The sequence below is a fragment of the Caretta caretta genome, chromosome 26 (genome assembly GCF_965140235.1).
Source record: "Caretta caretta isolate rCarCar2 chromosome 26, rCarCar1.hap1, whole genome shotgun sequence".
NCBI classification, from domain to species: Eukaryota; Metazoa; Chordata; order Testudines; family Cheloniidae; genus Caretta; species Caretta caretta.
The window spans coordinates 14,695,684-14,712,903 of record NC_134231.1 but is presented as its reverse complement, the minus strand read 5'-3'; the positions used below and the strand labels follow the sequence as shown (position 1 = coordinate 14,712,903).

The window sequence follows — 17,220 nt, the reverse complement described above, 5'->3', positions numbered from 1 at the left end:
TGGGGGCAAGGCAGGGAATGGGCAGAAGTGTCTCCACTAGAGCCTCAGTACAACCTTAATTCAGTCTCTTATGCCTATGCCCTAGCATATAGTCTCTACGTTCATGGATACGTACTATCCTGCGTTTGTACAGCACTGTTGACGTTTGCTGCGTAGACCGTCAAACATGGTCCCTGCCAATCTAGGTGTGATGGCAGACAAGGGCATGGGAGTGAGAGGGAAGTTTAGATGGTGACAGATCAAGAGGTTACTCTTCGTTTTGCACTGTGTGCATTGTGTTCCCCTTCTTTGTTACGTTGGTGTGGGGGAGCTTGTTTGGAGGAAGTGGGCTTTGACAAGATATTTGAAGAGGAGTGAGAGGGTCCTTCCAGGCGTAGGAGAGAGCGAGTGAGATGCTTGTGGGAGGAGGGCATGAAGGAAGCTGGAACTGAGTTGAGCACAAGGCTCAAACAGTGGTGCTCGGATGCTGCTATGGCTGTGCAAGCCTTCTGCCCTGCAGTCCGTGGAATGGCCTCCGTTCTGCTGGCTGAAGGATGAGCGATGTTCTTGATCCAGTAGTGGAGGAAAGAATGAGAGCTTCACAGGGGGATGTGGCTTCAAAACTGGAAAGGCCGGGGCTTCTCAGGTCCCTTATCAGAAGCCCTTCTGTCATGTCTAGCGTGGTGTGGAAGAGCCCGTTCTGGAACCACTGGGTTAGGAGAGAATACTGGAGAGGGCTATCTGGTGTGCATTTTAGTCACATACTTAGCGATACCTGGTTCATAGACACACAATGACTACTTAAAATGCTTTATCAATGGCAGGGGAGGCAGGGTGGATAAGATGGCAGGCCTGCTTCCTGTTCTTCCGCAGACTGCCTGTGTGAACTTGGACAAGTCATGTCTCTGCCTCTGTTTCCCCACTGGTAAAATAGGGATGTTGATGCCCTCTTTTGTAAATCACTGTGAATTAGGTATTACTATTAATTGCCTGTTGGAGCCTCTCTAAATGACTGCAAAATTTCAGGAGGTTCTCTGAGAATAGCTTGGGTTCTCACCATTGTGGAGAGAGTCTATATTTTATCATATGTGATGACTAGTACAGTCTGTCAGCATCTGTCCATTCAGACCCAGGTCTTAAGCTAACCTCAGGAGGGATTACCCAGGATTATAAATACCCTTTTCTCATCTTGCATATATTCCAGAGCAGTGGATCACCCAGGTGTCCCAGAAGATCCTGAGTTTGTGCGGGTTCGAACCTATGAATCCCAGATGGTTATCCGACCACACAAGACATTCGATGAGGTAAGTTCCTGGCCAGTCTGGAAAACCAGGGGAACAGTCAGCCGTCGTTGAGGCCTCCCCAGGTGGAATCTGAGTCAGGACAGGAGCTCTTCTGAAAGGTCGTAACTGAATATGCTGACTAAAGCTCTGCGGTCTGCAGCTGCTGCACCAGGGATACCAGCTCTAAGTATCAAGGGGAGAGCTGTATGGATTCGCCTAGCCCTAATGACAGCAAACCACTCTGACGGGACCCAGGACTGTGAGGCCCTGGACAATTGCCTGCTTTTAGCATAAGGAAGTCTTGTCTGTGCCTGCCGTGGATCAGCTCCCTGAAACTACCAGCCTCTGGCAGCACAAGTACCGCCTTCCAGGCCCTGCAGGCCTCGCATTGTATGTATGGGTAGCAGTAGGCACACACCAACCCCTGAGTCCTCCGAGTGTCCCCTGCAGTATCCAGCCCTTGTCCACTGAACACTCTCAGAATTACCTGGCCTGCTGTTCCCAAAGGAACAGGACACACCAGCTTGTCAGATTCAACTCAGGGCCACCTCTTAGCTTAACACCACAGGACTGAGTTATGTTTATAGTGAAAACAAGAATAAAGAACAGAGATTCAGGTGATACTGAGTAAGAATGTTGGGGGAAAATGGTTACATATAAAAGAATATAATTCTTTCTGAAGACTGAACTTGACAAGTATCAGAGGGGTAGTTGTGTTAGTCTGTATCCACAAAAACAACAAGGAGTCCGGTGGCACTTTAAAGACTAACAGATTTATTTGGGCATAAGCTTTCATGGGTAAAAAACCCATTTCTTCAGATGCCAGGTGGGTTTTTCACCCATGAAAGCTTATGCCCAAATAAATCTATTAGTCTTTAAAGTGCCACCAGACTTCTTGTTGTTTTTTGTAACAAGTTACTGTCTTGTCTAAAGAAGCTTTTTGCCCAAATTTCTCTCCAGCTTTTTCAGCCAAGCCTAGCTGAGATTCCACTTTCATGAAGCAAATTCACTGTGCACTTGCTTCCTAGGTGATGGATTCCAGCATGTCGTCTTTGTCCCCAAATATAATAGAACAAACCTGCGAGGTGCACCTCTAGGTAGGGTCCATACTCACTCTCACACACTGTTGTTCTCTTTGAAATTTCTTACAGTCCTTCATTAGCATTCAGTTCAGATTGGTGATAGGTGGCTCATTGCGAAACATACAATTATTAATGTGCATTTAAATAGCCAGACAGGTAAACATCTCTTGTCTGACAGGAAACTTGTGTTTTCACTTTTGTTGGTGACCAGTGCCTAGATATTCTTTGAGAACATATTTTCAGTGTATATACGTAACTCCTTGCATAGTATCCATACATACATTTTACAATTATATTGATGACCAGAGTGACATAGGCTTCTATTACGTGATGCTCTCCTGGTGAGCTACCATGTATATTCCAGACTCGGAAGATTTCTTTAACCTCCTTGCCAGTTGGCGCCAAGAGATTCCTGTGTCACGGCCACAGAGCTGTCACTTCCTTGGTGTCATCTTGGTTTTGCTATTGAGCTAAGTACCCAAAGTCAAAGGTCACAGTTTAGCCAAGATTTTCATAGATTCCAAGGCCAGAAGAGACCACTGTGATCATGTCCTCTGACTTGCCTTACACGGGTACTTTTTCAAGTGTTGTGTTATGTTACTTTTGAAAATGACCGATTTTTGGGTGCCCAACGTGAAACTCCTCCTAAGTGCTGAGCACCCACCCTCTGAAAATCAGGCCCCTAGAATCATAGAATATCAGGGTTGGAAGGGACCTCAGGAGGTCACCTAGTCCAACCCCCGCTCAAAGCAGGACTAATCCCCAACTAAGGAGTCTCAGGCACCCAAAATTGCTAGTCACTCTTGGAAATCTTGGCCCTTGTGCTTTCAGTCACTTGGGAGGAGCTTTTATGTGGTATTAGCAGAATACATAGCAGCCTAGATCTGCCCCTTGAACTCTGGCTGGTCAACCTGTGTAGCAGCTAGCTGATTGGAATCTAGATTTGAGAAAAGAACAGGAGTACATGTGGCACCTTTGAGACTAACAAATTTATATGAGCATAAGCTTTCGTGGGCTAAATCCCACTTCATCGGATGCCTGCAGTGGAAAATACAGTAGGTAGGTAGATACACACACAGAGAACATGAAACAATGGGTGTTATCATACACACTTTAACGAGAGTGATCAGTTAAGGTGAGCTATTATCAGCAGGAGAGAAAAAAAACCTTTTGTAGTGATCATCAAGATGGGCCATTTCCAGCAGTTGACAAGAACATGTGAGGAACAGTAGGGGGGGAAAATAAACATGGGGGAAATAGTTTTACTTTGTGTAATGACACATCCACTCCCAGTCTTTATTCAAGCCTAATTTAGTGGTGTCCAGTTTGCAAATTAATTCCAATTCAGCAGTCTCTCGTTGGAGTCTGTTTTTGAAGTTTTTTTGTTGAAGGATAGTCACTTTGAGATCAGAAATCGAGTGACCAGAGAGATTGAACTGTTCTCCGACTGGTTTTTGAATGTTATAATTCTTATAAGTCTGCTTTGTGTCCATTTATTCTTTTACATACAGACTGTCCGGTTTGGCCAATGTATGTGGCAGAGGGGCATTGCTGGCACATGATGGCATATATCACATTGGTAGATGTGCAGGTGAACAAGCCTCTAATAGTGTGGCTGATGTGTTTAGGTCCTATGATGGTGTCCCCTGAATAGATATGTGGACACAGTTGGCAACGGGCTTTGTTGCAAGGATAGGTTCCTGGGTTAGTGTGTGTGTTGTGGCTTGTGGTTGCTGGTGAGTATTTGCTTCAGGTTGGGGGGCTGTCTGTAAGCAAGGACTGGCCTGTTTCCCAAGATCTGTGAGAGTGATGGGTTGTCCTTCAGGATAGGTTGTAGATCCTTGATGATGCGCTGGAGAGGTTTTAGATGGGGGCTGAAGGTGACGGCTAGTGGCGTTCTGTTACTTTCTTTGTTGGGCCTGTCGTGTAGTAGGTGACTTCTGGGTACTCTTCTAGCTCTGTCAGTCTGTTTCTTCACTTCAGCAGGTGGGTATTGTAGTTGTAAGAACGCTTGATAGAGATCTTGTAGGTGTTTATCTCTCTCTGAGGGGTTGGAGCAAATGCGGTTGCATCGCAGAGCTTGGCTGTAGACAATGGATCGTGTGGTGTGGTCTGGGTGAAAGCTGGAGGCATGTAGGTAGGAATAGTAGTCAGTAGGTTTCCGGTATAGGGTGGTGGTTATTTGACCATCACTTATTAGCACTGTAGTATCCAGGAAGTGGATCTCTTGTGTGGACTGGTCCAGGCTGAGGTTGATGGTGGGATGGAAATTGTTGAAATCATGATGGAATTCCTCAAGGGCTTCTTTTCCATGGGTCCAGATGATGAAGATGATGTCAATGTAGCGCAAGTAGAGATGGGGCATTAGGAGACGAGAGCTGAGGAAGCGGTGTTCTAAGTCAGCCATAAAAATGTTGGCATACTGTGGGGCCATGCCTCCCATTTGTATTTTATGCTCTTATTTCTGAACCCACTACCTCTAATTTTATTGCTGTTATGTATTGTTCCAAAGGTCTCTGATCTGCTGCCTCTCTCAGATCCTCCTGCTCAGGGTTTTGTAGCGTGGTAAATGACACATTTAACACTTCACAAACTAACCCTCAGCTCTCCCGGGAAGGAGCTGACTAAATATGCTGTCGTCATATGGGAAAATGGAGCAAATGGGTGAAGCAGCTTGCTCAAGACACCTGAAGCTGGGGCTAAATATGATTTCCATACTCTGAGCCCCTTGCTTGCTTCCTCCATGTCCCGTCTGTCTTCGTGTTTTTGCAGATCTCCATCAAAGCCCTGGATGTCAGCTTTCTCTTGCCCCAATTGAAGAGACACTGGAGGAGAAAAATAGTTCAGACTTAAAACACATAATGCCAGTAGTATCTGCAAAGACACTATCAGGATTCTGATACATTTGTTTTCAATTCTCATGCTTCCTGGTTTTAAGTGGCAGCCAGGAAGAAAGTTCCCTGTGTGGTATAGTGTTGTGCAACTAAAACACCTTCCTGTGAGGCATTCAGCACTACAGGCTGGCTGAGATGGGGGCTGTTGTCTGCCCCGTTTAGGTAGTGGCTTTGTAAGATCAGCCCTGGTTGCCAAGAGGTTCCTGTGACAGGTCAGGTATCGCTAAACGTATTCCTCTTGCAGAACGGCTTTGATTACCTGCTGACGTACAGCGACAATCCACAGACAGTGTTCCCGCGCTACTGTGTCAGCTGGATGGTCTCTAGTGGTGAGTCACTGGCTCTAACCCTTCGCTCTGGACTAGGAGTGTAAAATAGTAAACAGTTAACCAGTAAGCATTAGTGTTACCCGTTAACCCAGCCTAACTGTTAACCCCCAGCCCTTGGCGGGCTGGTGCAGCCCCAGCCCTGCGGGCCCCTCTCCATTAATTGGTTAACCGGTTAACCTTTTAAATGATACTCTCATCCCTACTCTGCTTTGGGGGTCTGGATGCTCTGAGCACCATGAGCCCCTCCGGTCTCCTTGGTTCTGGAATGAAAGCAGTGGGAGGCTGTTTTGTGGAGAACCTTGCCTGTGTTGGTCCAAAGGACCTCTTCTTTTGGGAACTACAGACAGACTTCAGTACACAAACTAGAGGTCTGGTGTGGGGGATCTGGGGAATGTGTGGTGAAGGGCCTCAGGACTTTGCTGTTGGTTTCTCTGTCCCTATGGGGAGGGGTAGGTGCACTATGCAGGGGCTTCAGTTTGAAGAACCTGAGAAAGATAACTGTAGGGGAGAGCTGCCCAGCGATGCTGATTCTCACTAATTTCCCTTGATCAGCAATCAAGGGGAAATGGGAATTGGGAGGCTTGTCCGTGACTTCTTGTCTGTCTGACACTTAAGGGGATTTACCTACTGTGCCACTGTGGCCTTTGTACCTCCAATCCTTGCACTCTGGAATGGTGTTCCTTCCCCCTCGCACCAGGTGTTCTCTGCACCCCAGGGGCAGTTAAAGGCACTCTGCCAGGGTTGAGACCCACAGACTGGAACTTGCCATTAAAAAAAATCACTACTTGTAAGATCTGGAAGAAGCTGAACAAACTCTCATCCCCTCCGAAATGCCTCCTGGGGTGACCCTCCAAGCACTCGATTGGGATCGGCTCACTGGCCACTGCAGATGCACATGGTGTGTTTTAGTCTCCCCTCGAGAGTGGGTGAAAACATAGAAGCTTCCTGGTCCGGGATTGGAGTGGAAGGGCTGTGCAACAAGGTGACTTATCCTCGAATGCTCTGCTCTGCTCAGAACCTCTGAGACACCATCCATTCTGTACCTTAATCAACCCACTACCATTTAAAGGACTTGAGTTTCCCATCCCCAGACTCTATCCATGTTGGCCCAAAAGCCTGTGTAAAATGGATGCTCTAAAGCTTGGGCTCTTTCAGACCAACAGCATGAGGGAGTGCTAGAGACAAGGACCTTAATTGAAAACACCTTGCCACCAGCTGGGTCCTGCTTACACCAGGGTCTGTTAGTTTGAGAACCTCTACTGATGTCATCTGCAGAACATGGCAGTGCATCTTCTCAGCAGTACGGGCTACAGTGAGAAGAGCAGGTCTGGCATCCACTCCCTATGTTGGCTTCCCATCAAAAAGCAAGTTAAAACCAAGTTCTCAGTTCTTGCTTTCAAGGTGCTCAGTGGTCTGGGACCAGCATATCTAACTGAGGCTAACGCTCTGTCAGGGAAGACACTGGTCAGCAGCTTTGCATCTTGGGCATGATGGAAAACTCTTCCATGAGGTGAAGCTCTTTTGTACAGGAGACAGAGCTTTCTCAGGGGATGGTCTGCAGCTGTGGAATGAAATCTCTCACCAGCTAAACCACCTCCTCTTCCACTCCAAGTACTCGGTGCACTACTCTGACCTGTACCCTGCCACACACCGCTCTCCAGGGGAGAGAACGAGCTGCACACGATGCTTGTTAGTCACCGTACATAGTGCATGACTGAAAGCACTAGGGTACTACAATTTCGAGCATGGGATAAGAACCTGTGTAGAAATACATTAAACCATTAAGATTGCAAAGTCAAGTGCTCAAGTAGCGCAATACAGAATTAAGGTTGTCCAGGAGCCCTTAATTTGGCTCCCTTGGGCATCTGCACTATAATAAAATGAGATCATGTAACTAAATACTATTTCCCCATAGTACCCGTCTCCTTCAGTTCAGTGTTTCTCTTGATCCTCCTCATTCAATATATGCCCTCAGGCTTTGCTTATCACACACCGTCCAAAACCTGCACTGGATGGACCCAGGACTTGGAATTTCCTCCTGACTCTTTCTGTGTTACTCTTACCATAGTATTTGAGCGTTTCACAAACATTAATGAATGGTTTCAGAGTTGCAGCCGTGTTAGTCTGTATTCGCAAAAAGAAGCTCAGTGGTTTGAGCATTGGCCTGCTAAACCCAGGGTTGTGAGTTCAATCCTTGAGGGGGCCATTTAGGGATCTGGGGCAAAAATTGGGGATTGGTCCTGCTTTGAGCAGGGGGTTGGACTAGATGACCTCCTGAGGTCCCTTCCAACCCTGATATTCTATGATTCTATGATTCTAACAGGAATACTAGTGGCACCTTAGAGACTAACCAATTTATTTGAGCATAAGCTTTTGTGAGCTACAGCTCACTTCATTGGATGCATTCAGTGGAAAATACAGTGGGGAGACTTACATACCACACTATTCAGAGGAACCATTAAGAACAATCCCGCTTCGTCACATCTCTTCCCCCCCTTTGAGATCGAACTGAGCGGGGTCACTTTAGCTGGTGACCTGGGGAAGTTCAAAGCCACCAACGTTCCCATGGATGCCCCAGCATCTCTCCCATTCCTTGGTGGGAATTACACCAGGCCCTTCCAGTTTCACGCCCTCCCTTAGGTCGTTGGAGTGATCAATAGCACTTGCAGGCCGCATGTGGGAAGGTTTATGTGGCCCGTGCCCTTTGGCCACCCCAAAACCCAAGGGGGTCAAACTGGGATTGGGTCTTCTCCCCAATAAGCTGGCCAAACACTGCCACTTGGTTATATAAATCTCCTCACTGTATTTTCCACTGAATGCATCCGATGAAGTGAGCTGTAGCTCACGAAAGCTTATGCTCAAATAAATTGGTTAGTCTCTAAGGTGCCACTAGTACTCCTTTTCTTTTTGCAAACATTAATGAATGTACCCTGTGAGAGTAAGTGATGCTGGTATCCCCGTTTTTGCAGCTGAGGCACAGAATAAGACCAAAATTGCCAAGTGTTCACTAATTTTGGGTGCCCAGCTTGTGATACCTAAGGTCTGATTTTTATTTTTATTTTTTTCAGAAATACTTAGCATTTTTATAGCCCTCTGTCTGATCAAAGAACAGCTCTGCTCCACTTCCATTGCAGTTCTCAACTTGGACCTGTGTATCTCCTAACACCCATGAAAGGAGGAGTAAATACACACCACCTGCCTTTTGCACTAAATGAGGCAGAGGTTCTACAGACAGCCTCTGTCACTACACAACCGTCATTCATTCCCAGAGCACACGGTCTGGGTCCTCTGGGGGGAAAAATATTATGTGATCATGTAACCAAAGACTATCCTAATACAGACACACAAGGGGACAAATGAAGGTTGCCTGGGCAACCTTAATTCTGTCATTTCCTAACTGTTGAGTGCTTGACTTTGCATCTTTAACATTCTTTCAGTGTAGCTTTTTTGGGAAGTAGCTTCCAAATTTAAAAAAAAAAAGGCAAAAAAACAACTTCTCTCACTGTAGAATCAGCCTGATCTGCCCATGGGCCGTCAGCAGGATTCAGCCCTTTGCAAACCCAGCCCTCTCCCACTTGAGCTAACAGAGGGGAATAGTACAACGACTATCTCTTACTGCACGTGGACCTGCACTAAAGGGGGATGACACTTTGCCAGTGGTTTCACAGAAATTTGCTGACAGCAGAGGAGTCTGGAGCCTGAGAACTTTGATACCAGGTTTTGGGGAAGTATACTCTAGTGGCTGTAGACCATTGTGTTCCTGTACCCCAGCCTGCTTGTTCCCCCATGCTCCTTCCCACCCTCTGGTTCCCATAACCCTACCACCATTTTCTCACTCGTCTACAGAGGTGCTTCTTCCTTCTACCTCCTTATTTCCTGGGTACCAGAAGGGGGAGCACTCAGCAAAGGAGAGACAGGCTCCCTGCTCTAAGTTCCAGTGACATAGCAACAGTTAGGAGGAGCAATTGCAGGGCAAGTCCTGATCAGCCCCAGGATGGAGCAGGCTCACTTGGGAATGACACATAGGGGTTGTGAGGGGATGGAGCATGTTCAGTGCAGATGGAATCTAGGGTGATTTAGTGAACTTCTAAAGTGCAAACTGAGACTTCTTCAGATGCTTGCGATTTGGCCAAATTTGGATTAATTTTTCACTGGGATGGCACAAGTCACATCCGTGACACCACAGCATCTACCCAGCGAAATTTCAAGACCCTGCTGCAAAGCATGGGAGTGGCAGAGCTTCTCAGTGAAATAGTTGGAAGACTTTGTTTTAACTAGCTTCCTCCTCAGAAATGAGTGAACAGTTGAAACTTCCCAGACAAATTCAGCTGGAGGCAGAAACATGTCATGAGAAATTTTAACCCAAAGTTAATGTTTGGCAAATGTATACACAACTGAAAAGAGGGTCTTGTAATGGAAAGTGTTTGGGCAACCTTAATCTAGCTTCATGTAGAACAGAAAGTTTACTGCCATGGCCCTGCCAAGTCCTTCTTGATTTGATAGCATCTCTGTGAACAAGAGAGTACACCTTCCTGTGAGTGTTTTTGTGTGTGCTTTCCCTCGCCACCCCATAGCACCATTGGCCCTGCTTAGAGGAGGAAACTAGGCAAGTCACCTCGCCTCTCTGTACCTCGAGATCAGTGTGTCAGTGACCCAGTTGGGAGTTCCTGGCTACCATACTTATTCCTAACTCTTAGTCAGGTGGCTCCTTAGCTCCGCGGGGGGGGGGCATGGAGGTGCCTAGGTTTTGCGGGGATGGGTGCTCCCTTTGTGTGGTAGACACTGGATAGATTGTTTTGTCTGCTGTTTGTGTTGAGGTATGAGCCTGTTTTTGGAGCAGTCCAGATGTCCCCTCCCTGCACGTCCTTGGTGCTCACTGTGTCATTGCCTTTCCTGCCAGGCATGCCAGACTTCCTGGAGAAGCTGCACACAGCGGCTCTGAAAGCGAAGCGGATGGAGATTGAAGTGCGGGACTACATCTCTGCCAAACCCATTGAGAGTGGCAGCAGCGGCGAGGGGAAGGCGAGCATGCCCGGTGCAGAGCACAAGAACGAAGACACCCACAGCCCTGCGCAGCTTGAGTACGCCTAAGGGCTGGCTGTGCCACCTGAGTCAGCACCCTAGCCTCTGCTCCTGGATCCACGGAGCAGGGCTGATGGGGAGCTATGACGTCAGTGTAGCCCCTGGAGCTTAGTTCAGCTGTTCTCCTTTTGTCTCCAAACCCCTCCTCACCTCTGTCTTCTGCAGCATGTGGGGAGAGGGGTCTCTCCTCTGTGTGAGCCTTGTTCCTAGCGAGGCCTGGCCATTGAAACACAATGTTGTGTAATATCCTCTCTGTGCTGGTGTTTTGTCCTGGTGAGGGGATGCCCTAGAAAAACACCTGGTGTCTGTCACAGTATGGACAACATGTCTCTCCCTCCTTCCCCTCCCCTTTGAGCTCGTGTTGGGCACAGATGCCACTGGCTCCTGAAGCTCCAGGGCAGTTCAGCTCTGCAGCGCTGGGGGTGGGTCTAGGGAAGCTTAGGGGTGTGCTGGTCTGCAGCCAGCCCCAAACACGATACGCGGGTGGGGCAGGAGGATGGGATCTGTGCTCAGCAGCACCGGGGCTGTGGCACTGTGTGTGTACTGCAGTTTGCCTCTGCCACATGAGGGGAGTGTTCCTCTGTTGTCCAAGTGCCTTTCCCCCGCAGCTGCCCTGGCCTCAGCTGGAAGCGGAGAGCCATGCCTGGCAGGGGTTGTGGCTGTACTCAGCACTGCCCACTGGAACAGGCTGATGCCTCCTGGGGAACCAGCACCGCGGCACCTGTCGCCATATTTTTCCTGTGGTTTCCTGGTGGGAAGAATGAAGGACTCTTGGCGGCATTACTGCCTGTAGCTCTGCAGGCTGGCGTGGGAGAGGGACTTGGTATCACTTGGGCAGGGAGTATGGATTAGGAGGCCTGGTTCAGCTTCCTTCTTTCCTCAGTGGCTTTTTATTTTGATTTTTCCCTGGGAGGGCACAGCTCCTGCTGCCTGTGAATGCCCATGCCACCATAACTAACAAGGGAACAGAAAACTGCCCGCAGCTGCCTCTTGTGGTGAGTTAGCTGCACCTCTGTCTTGTAGGATCAGAGACACTCCTGCAATCATGGCTGCTACCCAGCTTCCCTTGCGTTGGGAGAGGAGGTACCTCCCAGGCATACCAATGAGGGGAAGCTGTCAGGATGCAGCCAGGGTGAGGGTCACTGGCAGCATTTGCTTTGGTAGGGAGGGGTCTGGAGCAATCTAGGAGTAAACAAATAAGTTCTTGTAGCAATGACCGAACTGCATATTGGGTCATGCTAATTGCATGTGTTCACCCCAGAGGTTCCTGTTCTGCACTGTAGTCCCGGTTTGGATCTAGAGGAGAGACCAAGAGCTCTCCCTGTCCTGTGTATTTCCTGTTACCCAGAATGTACTAGCCAGTGTGTTTCAGCCTGGTTCTCCTTGTGATAGCAGAGTTAGTCCAGTCCCCGGGGGAGCAGGGGGGAGCACACAGTCCAAATGCTCTTCCACAGGGCTGAAGTCTCATTCTTGAACAGCCCTAACTGCACCATCGCAGGGAAGGACTCCATGAATTCTCCTGTGCTGTAGGGAACTGCTGCTCCTGGCGCTTGCCTGGTGGGGCTCACCTCTCAGTGCAGGGAGCTGGGGCATTAGGGCATTCTGCCACCTCCTCTTCGGGGTATACCTGGTCCCAGCAGAAACTGAATTCTGTGCTGATAGCCCCCAGTGATCAGGTACCCCGACCCCACTCCTTTTCTTATAACATGCGGTTTGAAGTCCCATGTAGGACAGACAGCATGAGCCTGGTGGGCTCCAACGAACAGATCCTGCTGTGGTGCCAGAAAGCAACTTTCCACCTCCCCTTTTCTTCAAGGGCCTGGCTACCGTATGGTACAGTGAGTGAGTGGGAGGGGGCTCGACCCTCATCGGAGTGCAATTGAGGGGGGCTGCTTTGGAGGCCTCCTGGCCTCTCAGTTCCTGTTTGTGGCCATTGGGGTCCATTAACATAGCCACTCTGGATTTGTTACTTCACTCAAACCTGGCATTTCTATGAAAACGGATGTGTGAATAAACTTATACTGGTACAAACCCTAATGGAGTCACAGCGTCCTTCGGTTGAGGGAGGGAGTGTGGAGCTGGCGATGGGATTAGCAGAGCAAAGCTCTCACTGTGCCTCTGAGGGCAGCTGGAAGGAGTCAGTTGCCTCTGGCTCTGGCCAGCTGCTTCTCAAGGGTATGCAGGGCTGGGCTGAGGAGGGGGAATCTGTCCTCCAAGGCAGGACACATGAACAAGGGGAACAGCAGCAGTTGGTGCACTGCCAGGCACCCTGCTTGCCAGGAGATCTAGATACAGCCTACTATGTGTCTGCACATGTTCTTGCATGCCAAGTGGGTGGTGTCAGTTCAAGGCAACTGCACCTGTATAGTCTCTCCATGATCTGGAAGGGTACCCACTCTAGGGTCCCGGTTCCCCAGCTGTCCCCTCTCTTGGGCAGAGACCTGCCTGCATCTCCCTCCTGAGTGAGGTTTTTCCAGCCAGCACAGTTCCCTGCCTACACTGCATTCCCCGGCAAGCCAGATGACCTAAGCAGGCCTGCATTGCTTTTCTCATCAGAGGGTGTAAACAGCAGAATTGCCACACATAAGTTACCACGTGGCTGTCTCTAAGCAAGTAGACTTTTTCTTAAGGTAAAATTTTGCATTGCAGAAAAAACATGAAAAACAATGAAGAACCTATAAACATACTAATAAGCTTACCAGAGATCACCCCACATGTACAAGGGCTCTGGTTGGTGTCAGTCTTTCCAACCCTTCCAGAAGGGTTGGGGTCCCCTTGGGCAGAATGTCCTTCCCTTTTCCTGGATCAGAAAGAAGGCCTTGAGTCAGTTTAAACACAGGCTATTTATTCAAAAGCCCTTTCTTTGTCTGCTGGTCTATAAAGAATCCAGGGACTTCCAGAGGTCGTCTAGTCCAGTTCCCTGCACTCATGGCAGTACTAAGTATTATCTAGAACATCCCTGACAGGTGTTTGTCGAACCTGCTCTTAAATCTCCAATGATGGAGATTCCACAACATCCCTGGGCAATTTATTCCAGTGCTTAACCACCCTGACAGGAATTTTTTCCTAATGTTCAACCTAAACTGCCGTCGCTGCAATTTAAGCCCATTGCTGCTTGTCCTGTCCTCAGAGGTTAACGAAATCAATTTTTCTTCTTCCTACTTGTAACAACCTTTTACGTACTTGAAAATTATCGTGTCCCCTCCCAGTCTTCTCTTTTCCAGACTAAACAAACCTTTTTTCCCTTCAATCTTCCCTTATAGGTCATATTTCTAGACCTTTAATCATTTTTGTTGCTCTTCTCTGGACTTTCTCCAATTTGTCCACATCCTTCCTGAAATGTGGCGCCCAGAACTGGACACAATACTCCACTTGAGGCCTAAGCAGCGTGGAGTAGAGCGGAAGAATTACTTCTCGTGTCTTGCTTACAACACTCCTGCTAATACAGCCCAGAAGGATGTTTGCTTTTTTTGCAACCACATTATACTGTTGACTCATACTTAGCTTGTGGTCCACTATGACCCCCAGATCCCTTTCCGCAGTGCTCCTTCCTAGGCAGTCATTTCCCATTTTGTATGTGTGCAACTGATTGTTCCTTCCTAAATGGAGTACTTTTGCATTTGTCCTTATTGAATTTCATCCTATTTACTTCAGACCATTTCTCCAGTTTGTCCAGATCATTTTGAATTGTAATCCTATCCTCCAAAGCATTTGCAACCCCTCCCAGCTTGGTATCGTCTGCAAACTTTATAAGTGTATTCTCCATGCCATTATGTAAATCACTGATGAAGATATTGAACAGAACCGGATCCAGAACCAATCCTAGCGGGACCCCACTCGTTATGCCCTTCCAGCATGACTGTGAACCACTGATGATTACTCTCTGGGAACAGTTTTCCAACCAGTTTTGCACCCATCTTAAAGTAGCTCCATCTAGGTTGCATTTCTCCAATTTGTTTATGAGAAGGTCATGCGAGACTGGATCAAAAGTTTTACTAAAGTCAAGATATACCATGTCTTACCACTTCCCCCACATCCACAAGGCTTGGTACCCTGTCAAAGAAAGCAATCAAGTTGGTTTGACATGATTTGTTTTTGACAAGATTTGTTTTTGACAAATCCATGCTGACTGTTACTTATCACTTTATTATCTTCTAGATGTTTGCAAATTGATTGCTTAATTATTTGCTCCATTGTCTTTCCGGGTGCAGAAGTTAAGCTGACTGGTCTGTAATTCCCTGGGTTGTCCTTTTGTCCCTTTTTATAGATGGGCACTGTTTGCCCTTTTCCAGTCTTCCGGAATCTCTCCCATCTTCCATGACTTTTCACAGATAATCGCTAATGCCTCAGTCAGCTCCTTGAGTATTCTAGGTTGTGTTTTATCAGTCCTTGGTGACTTGAAGACACCTAATTTGTCCAAGTAATTTTTAACTTGTTCTTTCTCTATTTTATCCTCTTCTGATCCAATCTCATTTTCACTGGCATTCACTACATTAGATGTCCAATCACCACCAACCTTCTTGGTGGAAACCGAAATGAAGAAGTCATTAAGCACCTCTACCATTTCTACATGTTTTGTTGTTTTCCACCCCTCATTGAGTAACAGGCCTACCCTGTCCTTGGTCTTCCTTGGGGAAAACTCCAGAAGAAATCTGTAAGACCTTCGATATCAAGAATGACTTCGCTGAAGAGGAAGAAGCACAGGTCCACAAAGAGAACCAGTCGTGTGAAGAGAAGTGAAGTTTTGTGCCTGGCACTCTTAACACTGTAAGGATCGTTCCAAATACTAGCTGCATTGCTTTGTTTATAATTGTTAATATTAGACAAATGCAGCCGCAAATGAAGTTGTAGTGGCAGGATACTGTTCCCTTTGCATGTGTAGTGTTTTTAAATACCGATTTAAATCCTATGGTTGAGTTTTTACTAGTGTAATCAGTACATGCAAACCTCCCCAGGAGGTAGTACCTGTGTGAATTTGCCTAATCTCCCCTGCCCCCCATTGACACAGTGGGAATTTTTGTAATTTGTATTAATCCTGTGTGTGCTTCAGTTTCTCCTATATGTGGTAGTGTTAACCAGTGGATGGACAAGGACTCTGCTCTTAGGGCAGGCTAAGAGGCACAGAGATGAATGTCCTCTTGCTGTCTAAGACTAAGGCCTGGTCTACATTATATTGACCTAATTATGTCACTGTCTACACGACGGCCTTGTCCCACAAGTGTAGGTGCCCTACTACACCGCCGTAACTCCACCTCCATGAGAGGCATAGGGCTTATGTCCCTGTAGCTAGGGCAACACAGTGTGGGTGTGGGTTCTGCATTCCTTACGTTAGCTCTTGGCTGTCATGTCAATGTCATGACTCTGCTAGAGCTGTGAAATTAACAAGAAAGCCTGGCTCACCTGCTGCCCCCCGGGGTCCTGGTTCCCCACTGGCAGTCTGGCTGGCCCCCTGGCTCTTGGCTCCCTGCTCTCTACCAGTTGCAAGAAGCCCCAGGCAGCTGCCCACCTGCTCCCGGCTGGGAGCAGGGAGCTGAGAAGCTGGGGGAGGGTGGGGGGTGGGAGCAGCTGGACTCCCAGCAAGGAACTGCAGAGAGACCTGGCTCTCAGCCCTCCGCCCCCTTCCCTTGGCCCTCTTCAGTGGGTAGAAGCACTATAATGAGGATGCGCAGCACCTACGGAAGGAGGCTGAAAGTCAACCTAACTGGTCAATTTAAGATTGTAGTGTAGACATGCCCTAAATGGGTGATTGGAAAAAGACTGGCTGAGCCAGACCCTATCTTAGAAGACAGGTTTCAGAGGAACAGCCGTGTTAGTCTGTATTCGCAAAAAGAAAAGGAGAACTTGTGGCACCTTAGAGACTAACCAATTTATTTGAGCGTGAGCTTTTGTGAGCTACAGCTCACTTCATCGGATGCATAAAGATGAAGTGAGCTGTAGCTCACGAAAGCTCATGCTCAAATAAATTGGTTAGTCTCTAAGGTGCCACAAGTACTCCTTTTCTTTTTATCTTAGAAGAGAAGCTATGAAGACAATGGCAAAGCCACTCAGCAGGACAGACGCCTAGCAACCAAGCAGCCAGAGGCGGATGGATTTTCACCACCTCTCAGGAGGGAGGCTGAGCAACATTCTTCAGCTGGAGGACAAAGGATGGGAGGTGTGAGGTGGGGGATAAGAGCTGGCTGCTGGAAGCAATCCAGGCTCTCAGCTGGAGTCTGACCAAGGAGGTCAGACTTAGGGCAGGGCTACCCTTGCAGCTGTCGAGCACTTTGAGTTAAACCAGCCTTCCTAGAGCGCAGCAGGGAAAGCGTGGCCCCATTTGCGGCACTTGCAGTGGCATTGGGAGCGGTGCATTATGGGCAGCTATCCCAGCATGCAGGTGGCTGCAGCGTGCTTTTCAAATGGGGGTGGGCAGTGGAGCGTGACAGGGAGTGTGTTGTGTGTATGTGGGGGGAGAGAGAGTGGGTTTTTGGGGTGCTGAGAGCATAAGATGCTCACGATAAGTGCCTCTTAAGGGGACCATTTAGGGATCTGGGGCAAAAATTAGGGATTGGTCCTGCTTTGCGCAGAGGGT

The 17,220-nt window shown here is 48.0% G+C and overlaps 1 protein-coding gene across 2 annotated transcripts in view; it reads left to right on the top strand.

Moving 5' to 3' along the window:
• The window catches only part of STARD7 (StAR related lipid transfer domain containing 7), a 39,718-nt gene extending 27,032 nt beyond the window's left edge, over positions 1 to 12,686 (top strand). Inside the window, exons 6-8 of one of the 2 annotated variants that reach the window (XM_048829408.2) lie at positions 1,184 to 1,283; positions 5,483 to 5,567; positions 10,468 to 12,686. In XM_048829408.2, coding sequence (XP_048685365.1) covers positions 1,184 to 1,283; positions 5,483 to 5,567; positions 10,468 to 10,658 — 376 coding nt within the window. In that variant the 3' untranslated portion in view covers positions 10,659 to 12,686. Of the gene's footprint in view, positions 1 to 1,183; positions 1,284 to 5,482; positions 5,568 to 9,075 lie in introns of both variants that reach the window. The other variant, XM_048829409.2, reaches the window with a different exon arrangement.
• The last annotated feature ends 4,534 nt before the right edge of the window (positions 12,687 to 17,220 follow it).